The sequence below is a fragment of the Parasteatoda tepidariorum genome, chromosome 1 (genome assembly GCF_982258835.1).
Source record: "Parasteatoda tepidariorum strain Cologne lab strain chromosome 1, Ptep-v5.0, whole genome shotgun sequence".
Classification (NCBI taxonomy): domain Eukaryota; kingdom Metazoa; phylum Arthropoda; class Arachnida; order Araneae; family Theridiidae; genus Parasteatoda; species Parasteatoda tepidariorum.
This window is the reverse complement of record NC_141755.1, coordinates 8,770,300-8,791,061: the sequence shown is the minus strand read 5'-3', so window position 1 is coordinate 8,791,061 and position 20,762 is coordinate 8,770,300. Positions and strand designations below refer to the sequence as shown.

At 26.0% G+C, this 20,762-nt stretch overlaps 1 protein-coding gene and 1 long non-coding RNA gene across 2 annotated transcripts in view; both read left to right on the top strand.

The window, feature by feature from the left end:
• Positions 1-20,762, top strand: part of LOC107437653 (delta-sarcoglycan) — a 119,370-nt gene that overhangs the window by 77,358 nt on the left and 21,250 nt on the right. Inside the window, exons 4-5 of the mRNA XM_016049731.4 lie at positions 18,318-18,405; positions 18,507-18,626. Of these exons, the coding sequence (XP_015905217.2) occupies positions 18,318-18,405; positions 18,507-18,626 (208 nt within the window). The remainder of the gene's footprint in view (positions 1-18,317; positions 18,406-18,506; positions 18,627-20,762) is intronic.
• Positions 7,920-13,366, top strand: LOC147816270 (uncharacterized). The gene is made up of 4 exons (XR_015432470.1): positions 7,920-8,057; positions 9,879-9,940; positions 10,854-10,918; positions 13,245-13,366. It is a non-coding gene; the product is annotated as an uncharacterized LOC147816270 (long non-coding RNA).

Sequence of the window (20,762 nt, the reverse complement as noted above, 5' to 3'; positions counted from 1 at the left end):
AAAAACGGTCTCGCCGAGAGTTATTACGCATTGAAGATGTTCTATGGAAAAAGCAGTTTATGCCCGCGCGCAAATTCGTTTTTTTATTCTCTCAGAACTAGAGGCATTTGGCACAAACTGTTCTTAACAATGTTCTTAAAAGTTTTTTTTTCCTGAAAAGTCGATTAAAAATTATTTGCTTAATGTAAAATTATTATACTTTTATTTAAGTTCATTATATTAACTTGTTAATTTTGACAAAATAAAAAGGATAGCTGGATTTGAATGATAAATAACTGCGCTTAAAAAAATTACATTTTAGAAAGGCAGAGTGTGCGACACAATGAAAAGAATTTATAAATTAGAAGTAATTTTTTCTTGTTAACCGATCATATAAGAAACAATTCTTATTTCTCTTTATTCTACACATATTTTCAAATGTCGGTATAAAATGTCGAAGTTTTATATTTGGCAACACCTAGCCTTTTTCTATATAATATTTTTTTCTTTATTTTCATTATTTTTAATATTAAGTCAAGAGGGATATTATGAAAATCGCGTAAATGAAAACTTTTTCCACAACAATCAATAAATAATTATTAGTTAAAGAAAAAATGAAAAAAAAACTTTTAAATTGTAATAACTTTCAAACAAATAAGAGTTTCTAAAAGGAAATAAAGACTCTATGTTACGGTTAAAAACAAATTTGGCTCTTTCAGCATACCAAATTTAACTTCCGCAGCTGAATTCTTGCGGTCACAGAGCGGCCCGCATGTTATTTTTCTAACAAGTATAAGAGTAAAAATAATCTTGACTTAATTTTAGAATTATTTTTTAATTCCATTGTAATCTCCGTTCAATTTCCTACATATTAACGTAATTTGAAGTTTCTAAATCAAACAGTGTTTGATAAAATGTAACGTTAAGTTGAAAACCCCAAAACAGTGGCGGTATCAGTGACCTTTTCAGTTTTCTGACAGAGAAGGAAATTTATTCAGTTTTCTGACAGAGAAGGAAATTTATTAATATCTGCTCGTTTCACGTTAATTTAACAATGCAGTTTATTTTTCCAACTTCATATAAAAAGAATTTTCAGGAATGGTCAGTGTTAATGCTATTATTCTAGGTCCTCATGCGTTCGCACTTTTCGATTAGACCAATTTAATCGATTAGATTAACTTCAACACTATTATCTTAAGTAAAGAATTCTAAGAGTCATGAAAAAAATCATGATAGCATCTCGAAAATCAAAAAGCATCTCGAAATGATATAATTAAAAATAAAGAAGATAATTTTTGAAATTCTTGGAATTCATTGTTTTACAGACTGACCTTTTTCTTTTTACTTTCACCAGAGGGTAATTTTAATAGTGTTACATTAAATTACCTTAAAGCAATTTTATATTCGTTTTATAATTAACTTATACACAACTATTGTTCTTCTTTTTGGCAGCAATTATTATATAAATATTAATACTGAAGAAAGAAAAGAATTTTCTGCGAAACGTATATTGGCTGGAATTAAAAATCAATTTAGCCCATTGACTGACAAAAGGACAAAAATTAATTTAGACACCTTCTGTAATTAATGACGACCTTAAAAAAAATCTATCCAAGAAAAAAAAATGATTAATGGGTATCCAGTGATTGGAATAGTGCAATTACAATTCTCTCATGTTATTAAACAAATAGTATTCTGTAACTTCCATTAATCATTTTATTAACGAATAAAATTGTAATTGTATAGTATATTTCTTTCTCTTAATAACACATACTTTTTTTTAATTTTTTACTTTAATAATCTTTTTTTGAATTGATTCTGTTTTTAGAAAACAGTTCAAACCAATCTTTCAATAAAATTTTATATAAATAATATCTGATATCTAGTAACTTATTCTTAGTTTATTTACAGTTAAATATAATAAATTTCGCAATTATAGTAAGAATAAAGAAGTTTAACAAATACGACATAGTTAAGTTAAATTTTTACTCTTTATTTTGTAAAAAAAAAAAAAATTTATTTGATATGCATATTTTTTGTAGAATATTTATTTTGAAGAACTTGTAATTCAACATAACGTTGAGTAATTTACGCTGCGTAATTCTTTTGCCGCATTAATTTATTTATTCTTTATTTGACTTAGCTCAAATAAATATCCCCATAAAATCAATTTAGAGCAGTTCAGTATACATATCTTAATAGAAAATTAAAGGAGTTTAGTTTCCTACTCAGAATTTTAACACTTTAATCTTTACGCTACTATGACAGATATTAAATGAAAATATTATTTTGAATTATTTTCGTAAAAACAAAGTTTACTCACTGTCCCTTCTTTACACGACCCATCATGATAATTAATTCCTCGAATTAGTGCTGTTTTAAATAGTTTTCGATAAAATTATAATAATTTGTATTATTGGTAATTATTGCACTAAAATTAGTAGTTTGTAATGCAAGCACTTTTGTACGTGGTAAGAACTAGCGATTTTTTACTGTATATATTAAATGTAAAGTCTATATCAAAAAGAGAATCATAAGAATTTTAATGGTCAATTAATTTTATGCAATAGAATTTCAGGAATAAAAAGGAGTTTGTAAGTGTATTTGTGTGCAAATACACTTACAAATACAGGATCTTATTTTGAGCTTTTCCTCTCTTTGTTAGTGTATGGTAAATTGAGAAGTTAACGACGTCCGGTTATGCGCTTCTCGCATCCCACCCTGTTGGGGGTCAGAGTTCTTGAGGAACTTTACACTTTTCCAATTTTTTTTTTTTCTTCACTAAAATTTCAGTTTTTATTTATTTCCTTATATTGCTGATGATTATTATTATTTAACATTTTCATAAAACCAATTTTGTTTTCAATTGTTTGCAATAAGCTTTTAATTGAACTATTTATTTTTTCTAAAAAAATAAATAAGCAAATGTATAACAGAAAAACGGAAAATTCTCATATTTCATAGATTGCGAAAAGCAATACACAGTAAAAATCTTTTACAGATCAAAATTCTATTTCTTATGCATCTAACAAAAATCTTTCAACCGGATATGGGAAATTGTAAAAGTAAATAAAAAATAAATACATAAATAAACTCTAACTTTTTAAAAATATTTTTTGATTCAATATTAAAGTCTTATTTGATTAGTAATATAACTTGTTAAAAATGGAGAGAGTTTCGCTTTTTATGATTTATGGGTACAACTAAGCATCATAATTTTTTGCACTTTTTTGGATTTTTAAACCCCTTGTATCTGAACAGTCAAGAGTTTGTAAATGATTCAAATAAATCAAATTCATTCTCATTCATGTGTTTTAAAATTATAAGCAGATATATTTGTTTGTAGGAAAAAAAAACATTATAAAGCGAGAAATCAGTTTCAACCTTCCTTAATTTTAACAATTGATATAATAAATCGGTAGCTTACTTAATTAGCTATATCTCGTGGTTCGTGCACTAATAAAGAAAGCTAAAATATAAAAAGAAAACTATAAACGAAAAATTAACGGTAACGAAATTGTTAAATCTTCTTATTTCATAAATTAGTAAAATCAAATTTTTCTCTCATCTGGACACAAATGCAATAAAAGTTAGATCTTTTGTAATTCATACATTTTAATTTTTTAATGTCCTAATTTTTATGAGTTAAGGTGGAAACTTCTAACCGTATTTCATTTATTAAATTGGCTAAAATGTTCAGACTACACAACATCATTTTTCGTTCTTTTCTTTATCTTCCATCTCTTTATCTAAGCAGTCGAAAGTTTGTAAATTATTTAAATCATGGTGAACGACTATTTGAGTCTTTCACAACTATTGAGATAATATAGTACGTTTATAGTACGCCATGATACAAATTAATCAAGTTTCTTTAAATGCTTCAAATATAAACACATATATATTTTTGTGCAGGTAAAAAAAGAACATTAAAAAACAAGAAATTAGATTCTTTGAACCCTCAAAAATTTGAGTAATTTATCTGATAAATTTGTAATAAGCTTCGTGTTCATGCATCACTGCGATATTTCTTGAATATCTTGATTTTTTTACAACGTAAGCACATTATATTTCTTAAACAAATGCGCAAACAGAAGTTTAACTGTTATGAAACTCTGAAGAAGCATCATAGTATTTTTTTCCCCATTATAGTAATAACTTTTAAGTAGGATTATTTTAAAATTTCTTGTTAGAATTTGTTTTACTAATTAAAGAAATGTTTAATATTTTTTTTCAAGCACAAGTTAGACACTGTTAATAAATTATTAAAAAAAGGAAGAAAATTAATGGTAATAAAATTGTTAAGTCTTCTTATTTCGCAACTTCAAAAATTAGTACTATTCAACTAGACACAAATGCGTAAAATGTTGGATCTTTTATAAATCATGCACTTAAATGTCTATTTTTTAGTATATTTACTTTGAGGAGTTAACTCAGATACTTCTAAACTGGATTTAATCTTTTTAATTAGAAAAATATTCTGCAAAAAATTATCAATATATTGTATTTTTATTTAATTTTTATATGAAAAAATTCATAAACAGTGGCAGGAAAACTACTAAATTATTGAGCCGAATCCTGAAAGAAATATTTACTATAATACGTTTCCCTCTGAATAAAAAAGTCCTAAGGAGCGAAGTCCCCTCCGCTATTTTTGGGTGTTTATTTTAACTTTACATTTTGCTTTGCTGTACAAAAAGTATAAGATTTAGAAGTTTCAAATTACGAAGGATAAGCGGTGGAGGCTCAGGGGAAGGAACGCTAGCCAACTAATGAGTTTTGAGGATTTGAATCTTAAGAATTGCTGGTTGATACGAATTTCGTACCCGGCTGACATAAAATATTCCAAGTGATAGACGCATCGTGGATTATTAGAGTCCCATCTTCGTCTTGCTAATCACGGGAGGTTTTCGTGGTTTATCTCACCATGAAAAAGTTCTCCACGAAGGCAATTCGTTCCCGATACTTTTGTACAGGAGTTCTCTTATTTCTTGGTTTAGATTCAAAATTACAAGGATATAAAGTTGAACACTGGTAACCATGAGATCAAATTCGGGTTGGCTGTTCAACAACAGTTATAAAATAAAATTACAAAGGATTACAGAAAAATGAACAGAGAGTGCGATGAAAATGAAAATGACTATTCTATAATTAGTTTGGAAATTGTTATCTGCAAAATCTGGTGTAAAAAAATACTGTACTGGCTGCTTTGTAGAACACAGAAATGCAAATACTAATTAGAAATTTTGCGCTCTGTAAAGGCTAATTTTGATCTTGAAATTAATACCGGTATTCAAATATGTTCGAAAATTAATTGCAATTTTATTATTGCCTTTTACGCACCTTTTTTCTTCTTTTTCTTTTCACGTGATTGTTCTTATGATGAGTTGTAGAGAAAATTTCGATTTCGATTGTTAACTTAAAAATCACTAATTGTTAATAAAAAAAATACTGCGATTGGTTGATATGTTTGCTAGAAAAGAAAATTTAATCAAAACTACCAAAATATTGTAAAACTTACTTTATTTCCGGCTATAGGGAAAAACCAAAAAGCTCAGTATTTTTTAACGAAGTGGTTTAGTAATGTTTTCGGTAAAGTAATAAAAAATTTAGATTTTATAATATGAGTTGAAATGCGAAAAACGTGGTAAAATTTTATAATTTTACCATGATAGTTTAGAGCACTGTATAAAAACCATTTGTTCAGAAAAATTTACTATTCAGTTTTATATTTTTTACTAAATGTGAGGTTAAAAGAGCTATAATTTTGAAAGCTAGAGTATCCGGTTAACTGCTATCATTTTAACAAAAAAAATTACCAAATAAATGGTTTAAATACTTGGTTTTATTAACAGAGCTATGGTTTTGTTTTGAAAAAATGTTATTATCATAGAATGCGGTAATTTAAGAAAAACTTTTTCTTCGCGTAGTTGGCTGAAAGGTAACTTGGTTAAAATTTAATTTGCTGAAAGGGCGGGTTTATGTGTAAACTTAACAAGAATTTTGTTTTGAAATTCCAATATGTTTGAAAGCAATTGAAAATTTAAATACTCATTCGTTATATCTTTCTTTAAGTTTTTTTGCTTTAAATATTGACCATTGACTATTTATCCATTGTCATAAAAAATTTATTTTATAAACATGCGCTCAAGTTGTTGTCAATAAAAAGTAGCGAAAGACAGCCAGAGAGAGAGAGAGAGATTTGTTTGTTGCCTAATATCACTCTTAATAATTATATTGACATTTTTAAAAACAATAAACTTAATAAATAACGCTAAAACCGTTCCCTGTTTAAACTTCAATAAGTCTTGTTAACGAGTAATATTACTTCTCTTTTTTTTTCCAGTTGAGTTACACAATCTAAATTCCTTAAGTTTTTTTTTCTTTCAAGTACAGATAATTATTTTTCAAATTTATTAAATCCTCTATTTCATTATGCTTAGCAAAATGTTCTTACATAAAGCTGCAATACTTGTATATTTTGAAAATAAAATGTTATGTGTTTTGCGAAAAGTGAAAAATATTGCAGCTTAAGGAAGTATATATAAAGAAAAAAAATCAATGATGAATGAACGATAAGCAATTACGGGAGTGAGCGGAGTAAGAAAAGGGTAAAGCCTGCTATTTTTTATTTTTCTATAAATGGAATGATTTTTAAACAAAAAATAGACAGGTAATTTTTAACTATGCATTTAATGAAATATTTAAAGTTTCAAATGATAAAATAAAAAATAACGTTTTTCATGTGTTATAGCTATGCAAATAATAGCAAAATAAAAACTGATGTTACTTCAAAAAATTTCGATGCATGTTTTGAAATATAAACTGCGTGTATATAAGTGTGTTTCAAAGTATAAATTTAAAATATAAACTAAATAAAACTGTTTGAAAACTAATAATGGATTTCTAAAATCAATGTTGTTGCTTAAACGTAAATAAAATAAAGTTTTAAAGTTAAAGTTACGATTTTTATGTTAAAGAATTTAAAAATCCTGAATTTTAATGCCATAGAAAGTATAAATATGCATAGCTAAATAGAATTTCATCGTATGAATATCGTCTGTAAGAAAGTTAAAAGAACATCATTATCCTTATAAAGATAGTTAAAAGAAGTAAGTATTTAGTAGAAAAATAAAGTAACCTCAAATTTTTGCTTTAAGTATCCAAGGTAATGAATTTGTTGCAGTTGGTTATTTAGGATTTTAAATCTTTCTGATCATTAGCTTTCAACCAAAAATATAATTATTTTTTAGTAATGTAATTGAATGATATAAAAAAAACCAGTCGTCATGCATTCATTCATAAACAAAAACAAAAAAATTCTTAACTCGGGGAGTGATTTATAAAGACTTTTAGACGAAAATATATATATATTTTTTTAAAAATTTATAATTTTGTAGTGCTAATATTATATTTTACTAAACCAGTTTGCTAATGTAAATAAATTTGCCCAATTAAAGTTATTTAATTATTTATAAAAAATAATTCATAAAAGTAGAACGTGTTTTTATGTACTAAAATTGTTAAAAAGCTGATGAAACCTAAAAAATGGTTTATTTACTTAAACGTCCTTAATTATGGAATCTTTACTGTTCATTATAAAGAAACGATATTCTAATTTACTACTTCGCAAATCAAAATATATATGTAAGCATTATTTCCCAGTTTATATGTATTAAAAATTTTTCTTACGAAAAGTACTCAAATGAATTTTGACTTCAATAATTTTTTAATTTAGTAAGCTTGCTTATTGCTAATAGTTAATAAAATATTTTAGTGCAGATTAATTTTTTATTATGAGGACCAGAAATTGTCTTTAAGAATTCAAAATAGATATTCATTACGGCAGTCCTTGAACTAAAAAGAATGTGGGGAAGCACATTTTGTCCCCTACCCCCAATTCTAAGAAACATTCCTTTCAAGTACGGAAAAGCTGCTCAGTAGGAGGTTGTTGATTACTTCTATGTATAGAACAAGCTAAAAGATTCATTTGGCGAAAAGGGTGTAAAAAGAAGGAGATAAACGTAGCCCCTAGTTTTCTTCTTTCTTCGAAAAATAGAAATGGTGGCACTAAGTAACAAGTAAGTAACAAGTTTTTTCTCTTTAGTTCATGTAATTTAAAAAAATTTTTAACTTATTTATTAAATAGCTTTTTAAAATTAGTTTAATTCGCTTTGATTTTATTTGCTAAGTTTTTAGAAATTATGTTTTATAACTATAATACTTCAGTTGGCTATTTTATCTTATGCTTTCCTGTTGTTTAGTTTAAGCTGCTAGTTTAGTTTTAAAATGAATTAGACGATTTTTTTAATAAATAAAAGTTCAATTAACTCTATCTAATGAAAGAAAAATTTATGATTTCTTATGCTTTAATTAAAAATGCTTCTTTCATTTTTCGGAAGCATTGATTAATTTAATAATTTACTTCATTTCGGTAGCCATATTTTTTCTCTGAAGGATTGTTAAAAAACATTATTTGAATTATCTAAACCGCGGGTGTCACTTATTGTTTCAAATAATAATTTTGATTACATATAAGAAGAAATATTTTTTTGAACCACCATAAAATAAATAAATAAATAGTAAGAGTTTAAATTTTCTCATCTCTAATTAGTTACTTTATATTTAAATTATACTTTAATTTTGATATTTTTCTGCTTTGACTTTTTTAAATTAAAAAAAATAATAATAACGTTGGTAAACATGTAAAAATTGTTCCACTAAACACTTCCACTTTTAAAGTTTTTTTGAGTATTTTCAGAATATATTTTTAAACAATTTAAATATTTGTTTTGATACTCAATATAATATATTCTTTGTTCTAAATAAATAAATAACAAAATGACATATTAAATAGAAGGACAGTATTTCTAATTTTTATTTTGTTGTTTTTATACTTCTTTTGCATTTAATGAATTGCTGTAGAGGTATAAGAACATTTCAAATCTTTATATTAAGTTTAATTTTACGATTAAATTTGTTTTAAAATGAATTAATTCGTTATAAAATTATTATGTTGTAAAACTGAATTTTTTATAAAGCAAATTTAATTTAAAATTACGTTCAATTTTTTTGAATAGAAATTAGAATATTATTTCATGGTTATTATTTTTAAAATTTATTCATAAGTATAATAATATTTTCTGTATAATAATTTTTTTCATGAAATAAAGCTTTTTGTATTAAATATTGTTGGTCCTCAATGCTATAAAGACGATTACTAATTCTTTTTTTCCAGTTATTGTGCAAAATCTATAATTTATCTCATGTAATTTATCTTCTTCTTAATTTACTATTTTGAGTTTTTAAATGGTTGTTAATTCTAAAATATACCTGTTCAGCCTTCACCTTTGACAATTTTGTGTTTAAGAAAGTGTATACATTTTCTACAAAAAAGAATTTTTATTAATTGTTTAATTAAAATTTATGATGATAACTGTGTAGTGGAAATATATAATCTAAAAATTGTTGGAAACTATTCCTCAAAAATTCAGGAAATTATATTTTTAAAATTGAGAGGGAGCCCTAACTAACAAAAGCTTTATTTAGAATTTGTCTATTTATTTTAATTCTAATTTATCTATTTATTTTAATTCTAATTGGCTAAAAGACTAGTTCTTTTTCTAAATTAGAATCAAAAAATTTTAAGAGAAAATTTGGTAAGGTAAAATTTGGTAAACATTCAACTTATCGTCAGTTACCAAAAATATAAATATTCGCCGTAATTTTAATATATGATCCTTCTCTTTCCTTTAAATCAAAATTAATTTCATTTAAATCAAAAAATTGTTTTTAACAAAAATTATAAAATATAATTAGTTAGAAACAGTTTTGATTTTGTTGATTTTTAACTGTTTTTATGACGATCATACTCTAATTTATTCCTTTTCTTTTATGGAAAGACAGGGCGAAAGATCCAAGAAATGCTAATCCAGCGATCAACAGCCATCAACAGCTAAATAAGGTAAGAACATAGTGAAACATTAAATATTAATATTTTTTTCAATTAAATCACATATTTTTGATTTGCAAAAGAATTTTGATTTTTTTAATTAATAATTATTGTGCTTATCAAAATTAAGTTCACTTTATGTATTTCTCTAACACAGTCTTTATTAATAACAAGTGTTTTTATTACTCATATAAGCTTTTATATTTATATTTTTGCAATATTCTTATTTAATAATTTCTTAATAAGGTTTTGTAATAAATGAAAAATGCACTTTATAAATGTATAAATTAGGTGAAAAGATGTGCTGACAATTTTATATCATTACGATATTTTAGTATTTGTTTTCTCTGTTTTCATGCCTGTTATAACATTTTTTTATCATTCTATTTTTTTAATTAGTTAGAAAACAAAATTTTAAAAGAAATTATTTTTACTGTTAAAATAACTACGTAAAGTTATGAATGAATAACGAAATATTTTTCGTTATTTTATTTGAAATGATAATATTATATAACATTTCATTTTTCCATAAGTTTCACCAGCATATAATATTCGTATTAAAGCAATTATTTTAGCAAATATTTTTTACTTAAAAAAATACATGAAAAAAATTAAAAACTTTGTCCACATTAAATTTGGGCTGAAAGGCTAAAAGTATTCCCCTACAAGCTCGTGCTAAGTTTTATTGAATTTATCAATTCACATTTAGTTCCTCTAACACACCACATGCTTAGAGTATAAACAAGATAAATGATAAACAATGAACTTATTGTCATATTCCATAACTGAAATAAAAATATTTACATTAATCTTCATACATGATTTTAGAAACAGTTTTTTTTTTAATGTTTCGATTTTGTTGTTTTTGTTTTAACTAATTTTACAACTATCATATTCTAATTATAGTTTTTTTTTTCTTTCATAGGGAGTCAGGATGGAAGATCAACAATGAAGATAAAACTCAAAATTTAAAAATCAACAAAAAGGATGGTAAGAAATAAATTTATATTTTACCTTAGGTTACCATATGGTTGAAAAGAAACCAGTTTTTTTTGTTTAAACTGGGGGTTTTGTGTTTTTTTAAAACAATTTGTGGAACATTATTTTAAGCCAATTGAAATTAACCGAGCCAATTCAAGGTCTTTCATAGCATTTAACTATTCCTTTAACTATTAATTAATATTTTCAATAAACAACTAAAAATATCCACTCTTTTCTTTAAATATATTAACAAAATATCTAATAAAAAAGGAAAGAACTAAATATTTAAGTATGCAGTTTATTTAGCAAGCAAAATAAACATTCAGCATTTAAATTTGATTTTAGTGATACCATAAAGAATGATTTTCTACCTTGCTTGCCCGTAATATAGAAATGCTATATTTCAATATTGTTTAATTAATGTTATTATTTAGATGTGTATAATTTATGATATTAGTATGTAATTAAATTTCATGGAACATAATTATTTTTTAATCCATTAACATAATATAAATTTTTATATATTTAAGGCAATATATCATATATATTTTATATGAATGATAATTAAAAAGTGTTTTCTTATATGGTGCATTATAATTATTTGATAAAAAAGATACAAAATTGATAAGGAAAGATATAATAAAAGTAAGTTTTTATACTAATAGTTTAATAATAAAGTATAAATTTTCTCTCCATTTATTTTAGCATAATAGTTTATTTAATAAGTTAAATAATATCCGAGTTCATAGTCCTGAAATTTCTGAATTCCTGATAAAGAAAAAAAACTTTATTCTCATGTTTTTTTAGCTTTTTGCTCTGATTTCTGACAATGTCTGTGTTCGATTTTGTTGTTTTTGTTATCACATATTCTACAAATACTAATGCAGTTCCTAAAACTATCAGTTTGAATAATCAAAAGATTTGTATTTCTGATGTAATATATATATATACATATACATATATATATATATATATAAATGCCAAGACACATATATTTACTTTGCCTTCCTTTCAAAATAATTGAAACTCCACTTAAAAGTAATTTATTAAGGATGTCACGAATTTAATTGCAGATTTTAAATAAATATTGGTATGAAATAATATTAAATAATTGATACTGGTTACAGAAGTACTATTAACATTTCCTAATTATCAATCTCAAACTGTTACGAATCGCTCATTAATAGAATTAAAAAAATTATTCAAGCTTTGTTTCTGGAATTAAAAAATTTATATTTAGAGCAAATTATACTTTTTTGTTAATTTTTTTTTACAGTTAACTGATAAATGTATAATGTACCAGCAATTTGGTTATTAATATAATGTCGCATTAAATAAAATTAAATATAACATGAATATTGTTAATAAATTGTTGGGTTTAAGAAAATCATTTAAAAAAAATTTTTTTTTCTACGTTTACCATTCAAAACATTGAATGAATTGTTTTCATAACACTTAACATTACTTTAAAATATTATTATAGCTACAATAGTTAACATTTCTAACTAAGATGGTTAAAATTATTTAATTATTACAAAACTAATTGAATAAATAGAATTATAATTATGTTTTTCATTCTCAATTTGCTAATGAATGTTAAAGTTTGTGATACTATTTTTCAATTAGATATCTAAAGCAGATTAAATTAGTTTAGATCAGATTGCATTGCTGAAAAAACTTTTTTAAATTACTTTGGGTAGAATAAGTCTTGATATCTATGAGCTACATATATATGAACTGCATTTAAATAATTAAAAAATGAAATGTGAATAATTTTAATATGTTTGGCAGTTGATCTATTTTAAAAAATAATAATTTGCTTGCATATCCCTTTCACCATTTCTTAGTAAATAACCTTATTAATGGAAAAAAAAGAAGACTTGAATTAAACATACTATAAATAATGTTTTTATTAGTTACATAGTATAAAAAGTATTTATAATTATAATAGTTAAATGATAAGTTTATTTAAGTAATTGATTTTTTTCAAATCTATTTCTTTAAATCAATACTTTTCTTAAGTATAATCATTAAAGGGATGTATGACTATAATAATTTACATACATATCTCTTTTATTATTTCTTAGTGAAATACTATCATTATCTCTGAAATCAGATCTTAGTTGTTTTTTTTAAATGCAACCTAAAGAATGCATATTTATTAACTAAATTCAATATCATATTTTTATAATTAAATTAATAATTTTTTGTAAAAATAATCAGCTTGTCTTAATCCATGGCTTTTAATAAATCAGTTGATTTAAATCAATGATATTTTTTTTTCTGTGAACATTTAATATATCTATAGTAAAATAAATTGCTTTATTTTTTGCAGGAAAAAGGCTCATTGAAATAAAGCTTCTGGAATGGGATAAAGAAAATATATTTGTCCATATGTAAATAGTGTATACAGATGTATTGATTTGTTACAAGGAAATAAAACTCCTTCATGGTTTATTTTAAGCTTTATTGTTGTTAAAATTCCTGCTTTTATATATTTAAAATTACTAAAATGGTGTATTATTTACTAGTACAAAATATTTTTTTTTTGAAAAAACTATTTATGATATATACTGTTTATCTAATATTTAATAAAATTAATGACTTGATGAATATACACAAAATTATAGGATAAATAAACTTTTGTGTGTAAGTTTCTATCAATAAAAGCTAGATGTAGGTTTTAAATATATAAGCATTATTTTAAAAACTTAAATAACTTATTTATTGAGTTGCATTGTGTTTTATTTTAGAATAAAAATTTGTACTTAATTTCCTCTATCTCAAAATGCTTAAAAAATTTAAATACTCAATTCAAAAAGATTTTTTTTTATATGCTTCTACTTTAAATGATAGCGCTTATAATTGTTTAAAATGAAATAAAAAAAAGTCTATTTTATTGTACGAAGATTCATTGGACATTTGGTTATAAATTAAATAATTGTTTTACACCATTTTGTTTTTTATATTGTCATAAAACAGTATGCATGTAATGACAGTTGTTGTTATATTACAATATAAAAAGCTAAGAATCAATAAATTACTATCACTGATATCAGCCGAGTAGAACAAACACTCGTGACAATTTATGTTCCCTAAATAAGAATTGTAACAAAATGCAGCAAGAAGCCTTTGAAATTAAAAGCTAAGTTCTAATAATAAAAAATAAAAAAAATGCCGAGACACCTAAAATAAAGGTGTGATACCGGCAAGGACGCCATTAAAACTTTCTATTGAACCGAGTTTGAGGTGAGTTAAGGGTGGTGCATTGGTAAATAAGGCAAAGAAGTTCGCCTAAACACCTGAAATAAAGGTGCGATATAGGCGAAAACGGCATAGACGTTTTCTAATCAGCCTACAGTTAAGGTGCCTTAACGGCAAGCGAGGCAACGACGTATGCCAGTGAACGTATTCAGCTTTTGATAAAAAGGCAAAAAAGACATCATAAAGGTTCAATAAAAGCCTTTACGGCAATTTTCTCTTTATTCTGTGAAAAAAAAAATTTTCCCCGGTATTTAACAGGCAAAAATGGCAAAGCAATCCAGAGGCAACAAAATAGTCCCGGTCCTTCAACGATTGCCAGAAGTTTGCCTGAAATGCCATGCACTGGCCCTCATTCTGGCCCAGATTTCACTTTATTAACGGAACCGATACGGCAATGAAAAGCCCGCCGTAATGGCACTTTAGGTGAGCCGGCATTGTCCCTTCACTAGCCCAAAAGTTGTGTGCTTGTTGGGAAAGCATTTTATTGAGCGCTTTTAAAAATAATTCTTTCAAACATTACGATTTTAATTGCTAGTGGTGTGAAAAAAATACAAAGGCGAAACAAGTTGAAAACACAAAATTAACGAGAAAAAAGGCGAGCTGTTTACATATTAACCGATGTTTTAACTCTTTTTTTCTTACAACGTTTTCCCTGTTCATTAAATTATAAGAGAGAAGAAAAATTCTTTAAATACCAACTGGGTAAAATGTTCTATACAAACATTTCTAAAGCCCCATTTTTTTTATTATTTCCTAGGAACACAACGTGACAAAATTCCTTTTGGTCTCCGTATAAAAACATTGAAGAATGCAAGAAAAAAATATAATTACTCCTCTCAATTTGGCAACATTTCAAGTCTTGGGAAAAGTTGAATTGTTCGAAGAAGCAACTGAAAAAAAAAGAAAAATTTTCACCGAGGGGGAAAAAGAGTAAAAACACGTTATTGTACACGTTTTATGAGTTATTTTTCTTTTACTTTGTGACATTTTTATATGTCTTCTCTCAGAACATCGGTTGTTATTTTTGAAAATAAGCAAAACAAAAATAAGGTTATCGTACTCAAATAATGGTCATTTTCTGTTTGTTAAGAAAGGTATTGTTTTATTAAAACAACGTTTCTGTTCAGTTATAAAATCGTCACAAAAAGGGGTGCTAAAATGTACGCTGTTAACACAATCTTGTTATCTTTTTGGTTCAAAATATTTTTACTTTTGTATTGTTTTTAGTTCACAGTACTCCTTCACTATTCTATGAATTTGGTCATTTATTTCGATGGATCAAGGGAATTTCCAATAAAAAATGTGAATGATTATTGCAATTTTTAATATTATGAAATTTTTTATAAGCAGAGTATTCTGTACTTAACTTATTTTTTAACTGCTTATGAAAAATAAAGTCGGAAATTATATAAATGATAAATCAAGAAATAATTTAAATGAAAAAAAACGAGATCAAGAACTAAAAAAAAGTAATTGGTTGTATTATTTAAATTTAAGATCATAAGATAAATTGTGACCGTAATTACATAAAGAACTTTGATTGCTGGTATTCTTGTTAGCTGCTTACAAAATTATAAGTTTCAAGAGGACTAAAACGCTGAATGTTTTTGCTTATATTTACGTTCATTTGATACCGAACTGGGTTTTAATTTCTTTTTGATTCGCAATTAATTACAAAAAAACAAGTATTGTTTGTAAATTTTACTTTGTTTCCATTATCTTGCTTACGTGTCTGTAATGTTAGAATCTTGCTGACGAAGTGTTGGCACTTTTTCAACAAGTTAGAGCACCAACATTTTAACTAAAGCTCAGTACTGGATAACAATGCACATTCCAATCGTTTGCAAACCTCTACAAGCAGAATTTATTGTGATGTTATAATCGGAGATAATTTATTGTTAATTAAAATTACGAACACTTAAAGATTAGCTAGAGCACTCAAATTTTTAACCTTTATTGACCAAATTATAAAACAAAATATAAAAAATATGTAAAAATGTTTAATGGCTATTTTACATTTTAACAAAGATTTTTTTAATATTCAATATTATTTTCTAACTTTTCCATAAAATTTTTAATTTCGGACTTTAAAGTTTCGTCAGGATTTAGTACATAATTTATGATACTTTGAGAGCAACAATTATATCATAAAAACATGAAGAGTAATAAAATATATAATTTTTATACATAAATATCATTCAAAAATATCAAAATGCAAACTACATTTAGAATGAAATTATTTAAATGTTTTATTAATTTTCTCAAATGCAGTATTTTTGGATTCATAGTTTTATGGTTTTGCATATTTTGTATTCAGATGCATCAGAATCTCATGTATGGAATTTCAGCCCAAACAATTTCTCTTTTTTCAACTGTTAAATCCAGCTGTTAAGCCTCATATGTATACATCATTTATATGCATCGAGCTTCATTTTTACATATCTGTAAAAAATTAAAATTAAGCCTGAAAAAAACAGTACTGTAATGAAATAAAGACAGCAAATAATGCATAAATATTCGAATAAATGCGTATACATGTAATGTGCATTCTAATAAATATATTACAAATGTATTCTAATAAATGAACAGAAAGTAAGTCAAAACTATTCTCAAAAGAGTTTGTAAAATATTCATTGCAGGAACATAAAACTCGTAAAGACTTTAATGTCCCATGAAAAGATATAATTATTATAAAATTTTAATTAAGAATAAACATTCAGTACTTTATTTTATAATTAGTTGAAAATGTTAATGATTAATTAAAAAAATATAATTAAATTCAAAAAATCTTGAATTAATTTAAAATTGAGATAGAAAGCTGAAAATCGAAGAACGAAGTTTGATCATAAAATGGCTCCCTTGAACAAAATATCAATCACTAAATAGTTCAATAGGTGATGTTAAAAGCCGAAAAATCGAATGATGCCAATTAGTAATCATAAATGGAAAGTCATATGACAGGGACTGACAAGTCTCTATGAGATATTTTGTTCCATTTTAACGTTATATCTAAATATTATTTGTGTGACTTAGAATATTATTAGGAACAAGTTTCAATCATTTTCCAGTTGCTGAAAAGGGAATTCATCGCTAAAATTTAAAACAAAAATACAAAGGCATAGTAAAACACCTTTAACAAAAAGCACCGAACCTAATTAGCGTAACTTTAGCCTAAAGCACAGAAGTTAATATTCATTTTAACTCTAAAATTAAGTATCAGAAAATAAATATGATAAATTGAAGCAAAATATGAGAATCACAAATAGTTTAAAATACTAAAAGGTTCAAAAGACATGGATAACCAGAGAGTCTGACTAAAACAAATATTGTAAGATGAGTTGAAAGAATTTGTTCACACGGTGGAGTGACAGCTAGGTTACATTGTTAATTGAATCTGGTGGATTTAACATGTCCTCAAGTGTAGTTTTGATGATTTCTTTGATAATTCTTCTGCAGGTCAAATTTGAGAATAGTTGATGTTCTGTTTTGTTCTGGAATTCCGTGCCACGCTGTGCATGAAATCTTTGACAGTGGCAAATCAAGTGTATTGTATCTTGTTGAGAGTCACAATAAGTACAAATTGAGGATTTTCTAAAAAATCTTGATTGATGGATGCCAAATACGCCGTGGCCGGTTAAAAATTGATTTAAGTAGAAGTTGGTCTGCAGTCTTGATGTTTTAAGATCCTTAAAAAATATGTGTGTTTACCGTCTCTTTGTTCATCCCATGAATTCATCGCTAAGTAAAATTTATTGCTATTTAAATCTTCTATCTTTTTCTGATTAGCTACAGGGCTGAAACTGTAATTGCAGCTTTGTGCTTACAGTGATCATACATCCTATCATACATCCTATCATACATCCTATCATCATATCACAGTAAAAATTTTTGGTGGTGATAGACATTGATTGCATGAAATGTTTGTTTGCAAATAGTTATTTTAATAAAACCAACCATGAGTAATCTATCAATTTTAACTCAGAGCCAAAATTCATGTGTTTATCACTGTTTTACGTATAACTATATTAACAAAATCAAGGGTTAAAATACTGTATAAACTTTAACTATAGATTAAAGTTTCAAAGTATTGTCCTCTTAGTTTTTATTCATAAGTTTATATAAAAGAATTCCTCTTCTATTTTAGGATCAACCATTGTGGTTTGAATCTTCTAGAAATATCACAATCAATACAAGAAATTCGAAAGGAATAGTTACAAGTAAACTAAATTTAGGTACAATTCTATTTCGTTTAACTAGTTCATTAAAACTTTATAAAATATTATGTGTACATACATTTGAATTACTTGCAATCTACTTATTTCAATTCTTGCAGGTGATGGAAGATTAGATGTTTATACTTCACAATTTATAGTTAAGAAGCCAAATGGAGATGTTCTTTTAAAAATTAATGAAGACGAAGTCATCATGGCAGCGAATAGACTTCGAGTTTCAGGTAAATAATTTTAAGACATAATTAGAGACAATACTTAGTAATTAATGTCAGAGATAGATTTATATATTTTTCCATCATAAAATGTAATGAAGTGTAGGCATTCAACATTATAGAAACTGGATTTTTTAAAAATGGCAAAATTTCTAAACTAAGATTTTCACTTAATAATGTTGGTGTGAATAGATTCTTATTATCATGACGCATAAATATTTCAAACTGATTTATGAAAGAGCTTATAATTATGCGGCGATGCTCAGAATTCGGAGATAAGGAAAACTAATTTTGGCTATTTTCTTTCTTTAACTATCGTTATAAATGTTGCAGCTATATAATTTTTTTAAATCAGCAATTATATATTTATTTTGTTCATTTCTTGTAATTGTACAGTAAGCAAAGGATTTTTTTTTTCTTTTTTTTTTTTTCTTGGAAGAATTTTATTTTAATACTTTGAGTCCCGCAGTGGACTGATCGTTAAGACACGGTTCCCAGCAGATCACCGAAGTCAAGCATCACTGGCTACGGTCAGTGTGCGGGTGGGTGACCACTTGGATCAGTCTGCGTAGGGACCGAGGGTGTGCGGTATTGGTCCTCGTTAAACTGTGCTACCGTAAAGTGCTCGACTTCGCGCGCAGGTCGTCGGGCTACCGAAGCGGGGGTGCCATCCCTTCCGCAGAGGATCAAAATTGTGATGGCATGTCTTCGGATCATCCTCCGGGATGTTTCCCAGACCGTCGCCAATAGCCCATTGTGCAGCTCTAGTGCGACGTAAAGTAACAACAACAACAACATTTTAATACTTTGATTTTCACTCACTTAGCTCCAATCTCAATGGTTTAAAAGATTGATTTCAATTCTTCAGAGAAGAAAGTAGTCGAAAATTTATACCCCTTAAAGTGAATTGATTTTTGTCCCAACTCGGAAACGAAGGCGAATAAAAAACGTTTTACAATCATAAGACTCCTTTATATAAAAAATTTTATTATTTTGTATTTTTAATATAGTTACGGTTAAAATTTTTTTGGATTGACAGATATGCGCATTTTTTACCTCTGTTGTCCAAATATTTCTTAAGAAATGAAATTTTGAATTCGTTTTTTGTTGTTGAAGTTTTTAAAGTCGTGAACTATTCAACAGATTTTGTTTGCATTTTGATATAATAAAAAAAAATCAGTGCATGTAATCAATGCATATCTTCTAATTCAAAATTTTTCGAACGTAATGAAAAGAGGAGAACCTCCTTACTCACACGGGATTGTTGTTATTATAATTTTGTGGGACGAATTATTTAATTGCTTAAACAGTTAGTAAAAAAATATAGTAAAATACTCCAAAGATTTTGCTTTTAGTTTTATGGAACCCGAATGTTCGATTGCTCTTTTGATTCGAAGATTGGGACCATATTTTCCAGATTGAGGCTGCCACTTATATTTTGCTAGCTAAGTATCCAAATCTGTTTAAAAAAAGTTATGTTTAATCAGAGAAAGTGTACGTTTTTTGTCTTATTTAATAACTTATTTGATGGTTAACATTAGTTAATTGAAATTTTTGACATCAATCTTTGAAATCGTCAAGATTTGTTCCTATTACGTAAAACTACGATCATTGCAACAAAAGTTAGTCAGATATATACTTTGGTTGCTCATTCATCAATGCGTTATGAAAGTGAGCGATTAAATAGCATTTATGGAACATTGTAGTGTTTAAAAAAAATTTTATTAAATAATCCACCATTCTGAGAAAAATGTATCAAATTTTTCTGCTCTCTAAGCGGCTAAGAAGAGTTTGATGAAATTCTTTGATTTTCCCGTCGATACGAAATTTTAACTATGTTACCTAGCAATCAAATTAAGGCAGAGAAAAAAAAAATCTTTAAATATCTTGGAAAATTCTCTTTTCAGTGTAATTTAGGCACCATTAGTACAGTAGTGGTTAGGCTTAGAAGTATATTTAGTTTAAAATGTAGAAATACAAAACTATACCTTATGAAGGATTCAACAATAAGGATAAAATTATCAAAAACAAAATCAAGGAAATTTTTGAACCAAAAGGACTCAAAGATGATTAATTAAAGGAACTTTTTAAATCAAGGAAATACTAAAACTTCACTGTTTGAAAAATATTTCTCTTGATTTTTGA